We start from the raw sequence: 6499 nt of genomic DNA, 5'->3' as shown, positions 1-6499 counted from the left end.
ACACCTTTAAGAAACTACAACATAAATGTACCTTTGTCAGAGTACAAAATTAATTAAATAAACAACATGTAACCAATGTGTATTTTTTTTATTATTTCTTTCTTTCATAAGAGGACCCCCTCTCCATCAGATTTACTTAAAATGTTTGCAAATGTTATTAAAATCGGATCACAGGTTTTTATTGAAGCAACATCTTCCTCTAGTGACAGAAAAAGGAAGTGTTCACCAGTTGTTTTTTTTTTTTTTTTTTTTTAACATCCAAACCCAAACCAGCAGCATAAATAACATGATGTAAAGAAAAAAATCATTATTTTCATCATTCAGTCCCAGTAAAGAAAACATAAAAAGCACAGTTTAATCAATAAACTGAAATTCAATTTGAATAAAAATAATCTGTTTCACACATTCCCACTTCACTGCCACCAAACTGATCCCGGTTTCCTCCGGTAAATTCATTTAGACGCCCTCATCAGTGCATGTTAAAAACTTGTCTCGTCATTTTACAATGTAATGTGTAAACTGCCACTTCTGGAAGATGCTGCTGGGTTCACACGGGCCGAGACGAACCAAGTCCCCCCGAGGTTCTGCCTCCAGGCACATGCGGTTAGGAACCAGCTCTGCGATGAGGTTCTCCGCCTTTAACACACACACGAGGGAACAGACTCAGATGAGAACGTCCTAAAATAACTGAGCTATAAAAAGATGTCTTACTAGAGCGGAGTTGGAGTTCTTGTGGAACCAGCGGAGTTCCGGTTTAGTGTTGTCGCACGATGTCATCACGATGCCGTTTTTCCTGACTTGAGGAGCGACACACAGGCCCTGCTGCTGAATATGCCTCATCCAGGTGTAATTAAAGTGCTGATTCTGAATTCCAGGGAATAAAAACAAGGAGTTACGAGCATGTGATTATGTTGCAAATCTTAAACACTACATGAGAGCAAGAGCTGCTTCTCTGGCGTGGCTCGGATCCAAACGGTTCACATTTAGAAAAGCCTCGGTCTGAAACTCCACCCTTGTTTATCATGGCTTACACTCTCGGTCTGGAACCACGCTTTTTTCTTTGATGAACTGCAGCGTGACCTATGGCGTTATCGCAGACTTGCATATATTCCCTCCCCCCCCCCCCCCCCCCCCCACAGAAAAATAAAGAAATTGCACGTTTTCTTAATATTTGCAACAAATGACCTCATAAACAAAACCAACCCTACCTGTTTGTTTAGATCACATATATCAAAGGACAAAGAGCCTTTCTGCAGGGTGAGGCACTTTCTCAGGCCACGATTGAAAACCTAAAAAAAAAAAAAGTTAATTAAAAAAAAATACAAACGTAAAAGCACTAAAATGCAAATGCTTTTTTGTTCAAATGTATATATTTACATGAATTTCTTGAATTTATTCTAATGACTGATGTATAAATTACTCTAATGATGTAATCTGACTACAAACCAGGCCCTCAGCCTTGACCAGAGGAGCGTCCATGTCTGGATACACGTTCTCCAGGTACCACTTGAAGCTTTTGCACTGGAGCCTCTTCCTAAGCTCGATCTGCTCCGTCAGGTTCCCAATATCGATGACCTTTTTGTCCAGCAGGTGGTGGTACCCGTGGCCGTAGAAAAGATCTTTGTACTCATCCAGCCAAACCTCAGCCACCCTCGCCAGATTACGCTCCACCGTCTTCTGCCGGTCTTTTGGGAATTTGTAAGGATTCTGCCCACGGAAAATGTGTCCCACCCGGGAGCAAGGGATGATCTCGATTTCTCCGCCACACATCCAGATCTGCTCGAAGGGTGCAATTATGTGAAATTTTAGCCATGAGAAAAAAGTAAATAAATCCGTGAAGGGTCTTAAAAGTTTTGACTACTTCCATGAGATGAGTTAGAAACCAGATATACCTTGAATGAAATCTCCATGTTCTCTCCGCCCCACACATCCAGACCAGGATCATAAGAACCGAGCTCATAAAAATAGTTTTTGTCAATTGAGAAAAGGCCTCCAGCCATAACTGGACACCTTTAACATGAAGGATTAAAAAAATAAAAATAAAAGGCTTTTAGTCCAGAAAGAGAATACTTGTGAAATATGAAGTCTGGAAAGAAGATTTAAAGGATGATACCTGATTGGATCAGAAACAGTCAAGTTGTTCTTCTTGATGACATCATCTGGTACTGAGCTCCAGCCGAACACCAAAGGCCATTTGAAAATACCTCTTTGGAAGTTGTCAACAAGCATATAACTGAAGATAACAAGACACAGAAAAAAGGTTACAACATCAAAAAGACATTTATTGATTTCTATATTAGGTCGAGCACAGAATGTTAGCTCTAGGAGACACGGTTACAGCTCACATATCGCTTATCTGTCACTTAAATGTGTTTTTATTTAATTACCTCATGTCCTTATCGCTGATGACTTCAATAACTGGACATGGCACCTTCTTGCGATCTAAATAGATTCTCTCTAGGAGTGGCTCCAGCCAGCCAACGTTGCATTCAACATGGGAGTCGAGAAAGGTAAGAACATCGCCTAAATCATGGAAAAAATAAAAAATAAACATCCCGCTGCAGTTAAACTAATTTTAACAGGTTCATAATTAAAACCCAGACAAAACAACAAACACACTTGTGACATGCACATATCTACATATGGTTAGAATTAATTTATGGAGCGATCATGTTTACCTTTGGCAACAGCAGCTCCAGCCAGTCTGGCCCGGATCAGACCTTGACGCTCCTTCAGACGAATGATCCGAACTTTGGGAAACTGTGACATGTACTGATCCAGTGGCTCCTTCAGATAATCTGGACGTAAACACGTACTTAAGCCAAGATATCAACTTCAAGGCTGAAACATTGTTAAAGGGATCCTACAACAACTTTTTCGTTACAGATGAAAACTGTTCTTTGAGCCTCTTTATAAAGTGTGAAACACAATCCCATAACGATGGAAGGACTGGTCTGCCACGCTCGCTCGGCCAGGGTGTGAATAATAAATAAGCGGTGTGCCAATTTACCGGTTTACCTCTGACGCTGCCTGAAGTTAGAAACTGTGTACAGTGGGGGCTGCATGACTTAATTTTTTTTAAAGTCGACTGTCAAGAAATGAAAATCGAGTCGACTTTGACTAGTTCGTTGATGACGTCATACACCTGAAGCGGCGCGCGGGGGGTGGGGTTGGGGGGGGGGGTGTCAGTTGGTTCGCTGGAGTTTTTTTTGACAATTAAAATTACGCCCACATTTTCAAAGTTAAACACATTTTTTTAACAACGGTAGTTTCTGCTTCAGCCCTCTCCCCCCTCCCCCTGCGCAGCGACCGCAAACTCACTGATGCGCCTGCAGCCTCTCGGACTTCCTGCTGCTCTAAACATTAAAATAATTATTTAATTTTTTGTTCCTCACTTCTGATTACCTTCAATGGTGTCTGTTTGTTGCAACCACCAGGTACAAAAACTAGCTTGTTTTTATTTGACTGTTTTTCTGTCCTGCCTGTTTATTATCTTCCTGCATCTCCTCTCAATCCTAAAGAAAAACAGCGGAGTGCGCGCTGCTCGCCGGCCGTATCAGTGAGGTGCGTCACCGGAGGACAAGGTGATGCGCCCCGCTCCACAGCAGTGAAACGCATTAGACACAAATAAAAGACAGAAAACATAAAAGGAAATGAGCCGACATGAATGATCGCGTGTTAAATTAGTTTTTGAGGTGGCGACACCTGATTTGATAACGTTACTGTGGCCGTGCTCAGGACGCAGATGTCTGGAGCGCGTCAACAATCAGAGCTTTGCATGCGCAAGCCGGTGAAGGTTAGGATGGGGGTGAGGGGAAGGTTAAATTGTAACAGGGTAAAGGTCACAATTTGGTCAAATGTCCGTTTTACGGCGGGTGTCAGTACCGACGCTCTGGCACAGCGCATCGCCTCCCGACGCAAAGGGACTCGTCACCTGCTGTCTTTTCCGAGGACTGTATCATGTCAGTCATTATCACGTGACAGCGACTAGTCGATGACAGGCATAAAAAGTCACTACAAAGCAGTGAGGTCGACTAGTCGACTAGTTCATACAACCCCTAGTGTACAGCCATGTATGGTATCCGAATAACTCAACAGGGAAGCTACAGGTCTACCAAAGTCCAGATAGTTCCAGTACATCCCAGAATGCTACATGTGTGCTCTGACATTATTCTTTGTTTTGTTCCTCTTGTCCAACAAGGACGATAGCAGTAGCTCGACCTAGTATTAGCATTAGCTCAGGACAGCGTTAGAAGTAGCTTGGGCCAGCATTAGAAGTAGCCCGTGCTAGGATTATCTGTAGCTTGAATGACGTGAGCTACCAGTAACTCAGGTTAGCATTAGTAGTAGCCCGTGCTAGCATTAGCTCGACTAACGCGAGCAGTAACTCAGGTTAGCATTAGTAGTAGCCCGTGCTAGCATTAGCTCGACTAACGCGAGCAATAACTCAGTTTAGCATTAGTAGTAGCCTGTGCTAGCATTAGCTCGACTAAAGTGAGCAGTAACTCAGGTTAGCATTAGTAGTAGCATGTGCTAGCATTAGACAGAGCTTGGGACAGTGTTACCAGGAGCTCATGCTAGAGTTGGCAGTAGCTTGGGCTAACATCAGTAGTAGCCCCGACTAGCGTGAGCAGTAACTCGAGTTAGCATTAGTAGTAGCTTGTGATAGCATTAGCAGAAAGCTCGAGATGGTGTTTGCAGGAGCTCATGCTAGCGTTACAAGTAGCTTGGGTTAGCGTTAGTAGTAGCTTGCGCTAGTATTAGCAGTCGCTCAACTATCGTTAGCAGTAACTCAGGTTGGCATTAGTAGTAGCTCGTGTTAGATTAGCAGTAGCTCAGGCGAGTATTGTTCTGGAGCATAACTGACCGGATTAAAAAGTCCTGTTGATGGTTTTAGCTTTACTTTTCTCACCTCTAGTGCTGAAATCATCCACCAGAATAATCTCTTTGAGGAGATGTGGAGGAGATCTATTGAGGACACTGTGCACGGAGCGCAGGAGCGTGGACCACACCTCGTCCACAAAGCAAAATATCACGCTGGCGGAAGGCAAGTCATCATGGACCAAACTCTTTGAACAGCTAGACGGTAAGCAGAACAGATTGAGCTAAGCAGTCAAAGCAATGTGAGATAGACCACACGTTATAGAGAACTCACGTTTCAGGTCTGGTGTCAGGAATGGCCCGGTCCACTGGGATCTGGTCGCTGAGGTAGACATTAAATTGGCCTTCATCCCATCTCTTCCTCACATCTGCATCATGGCTACGGGGAAGATCTACTGGCTGACCAAACTGGCCAATTGCACGTGGATCCCTGGGAGCCTGAGTCATGTCCAGGGAGAGTACTTTGTGGACACCAGGTTTCCTAGCAGCTGAGGAGTTTCTCCTAGAGTCATCTCCAACTCGGATGTTCGACGACTCCTTTGGTGCTTTCAGATTAGTCCTCTCGGTCATCCTGACTTGGTTCACCTCCCTTTGAAAGATTTCGTCCTTCCCGTTTTCATTCTTGCTGGGTCTTTGGTGGGTTGTTGTCTGAACAGGGTGTGCTTTCTCCACCTGAATCTGGCTCACTTGTGTTCCATTCTTAGAATAATTGTCCTCAACCTTTTCATTTGTCTTTGAACCCATGCTGTCCACATGTTTTTGTGCAAGGTGTGCAGATTTATTTGGGCCACTCTTTAAAATGAGTTTGTTATTCTGCACACCAGGTGGCTGCTGTGTAACATCAGGCACGTTTACATCCAGGTTCACTGCCACTTTCCTAGGGCGGACATCCTGCTTTGGTACATTAGACAGCGCACTTCTGATAACTTGATCTCCTTGTTTCTGATTAGAGTTCACCCTTATGTCTTTGCCTCCACGCCTGTACGCTTGAGCTAGCTGGTCTGATTGCTGCTGTCTTTTCCCGGGTGGTGTCACAGGCGAGTCCACCTTCTGCACCGGGTGTTTAAAGCCCCTCTTCATCCCCTGGGTGGCCCTGAACTGCTGCTTGATGATCTCCTTTTCCCTGATCACCCGCTCCCTCATCAGCTGACTGTTCACATCGTTGATGGACATGCGCAAAGCAGCCATGTCGAACAGAAGCCAAATGACAGAGGCGACAAACACAAAGGCGAGGACCCTCCCACTCCCCCTCAGGTACCTTCTAACTTTTATCATTTTCATGTCGTTAAAGAAATTAAATGACACCTCGCTTTTGACTTTCCCACTTAACTTTTCGTGTTTTTGAAGAAGTTAGCTGCTTGCGTAGCATGCTAGTGGTATTTCACTGCAGCTAAAGTTGTCTTTTAAACATCCAGAAGACTCACGCGCACAAATGTAGGTTTAATGTGTCCACCGCGTCCCGCTCCGGTCACGTCCAGCCTTCCGGAACCATTATGTCGGCGTCGAATATCCAAACAAACCCGCCTACGTTAGAAGAAACTCATTTGCGAAGTCTTCTCAAAGTGCAACTTCTTTTACCGAGTTAAACGAGGACGTAGCAACTTTTACTTAGTCAGTG

At 44.2% G+C, this 6499-nt stretch overlaps 1 protein-coding gene across 1 annotated transcript; it reads right to left on the bottom strand.

The window, feature by feature from the left end:
* Positions 1–254: 254 nt before the first annotated feature.
* On the bottom strand, positions 255–6298 carry LOC107390089 (polypeptide N-acetylgalactosaminyltransferase 5). Its single transcript, XM_015966619.3, has 10 exons — positions 5156–6298; positions 4913–5079; positions 2679–2798; positions 2388–2523; positions 2114–2233; positions 1893–2010; positions 1447–1776; positions 1209–1289; positions 712–864; positions 255–636 (listed from the first exon to the last, which is right to left on the bottom strand). Exons 1-10 carry the CDS (start codon positions 6160–6162, stop codon positions 496–498), a joined length of 2373 nt encoding a protein of 790 aa, XP_015822105.1. The 5' UTR covers positions 6163–6298; the 3' UTR covers positions 255–495.
* Between the last annotated feature and the right edge of the window lie 201 nt (positions 6299–6499).

This window comes from Nothobranchius furzeri, chromosome 14, assembly GCF_043380555.1.
Source record: "Nothobranchius furzeri strain GRZ-AD chromosome 14, NfurGRZ-RIMD1, whole genome shotgun sequence".
In the NCBI taxonomy this organism is placed as follows: domain Eukaryota; kingdom Metazoa; phylum Chordata; class Actinopteri; order Cyprinodontiformes; family Nothobranchiidae; genus Nothobranchius; species Nothobranchius furzeri.
This window is presented reverse-complemented; position numbering and strand designations above follow the sequence as displayed.

Coding starts and splice junctions, on each gene's coding strand:
- LOC107390089 (XM_015966619.3), bottom strand. CDS start 6,162: ATGAAAATGATAAAAGTTAGAAGGTACCTGAGGGGGAGTGGGAGGGTC. Junction 5,080..5,155: donor CCTGACACCAGACCTGAAAC/GTGAGTTCTCTA, acceptor CTTACCGTCTAG/CTGTTCAAAGAGTTTGGTCC. Junction 865..1,208: donor TATGTGATCTAAACAAACAG/GTAGGGTTGGTT, acceptor CCTGGAATTCAG/AATCAGCACTTTAATTACAC.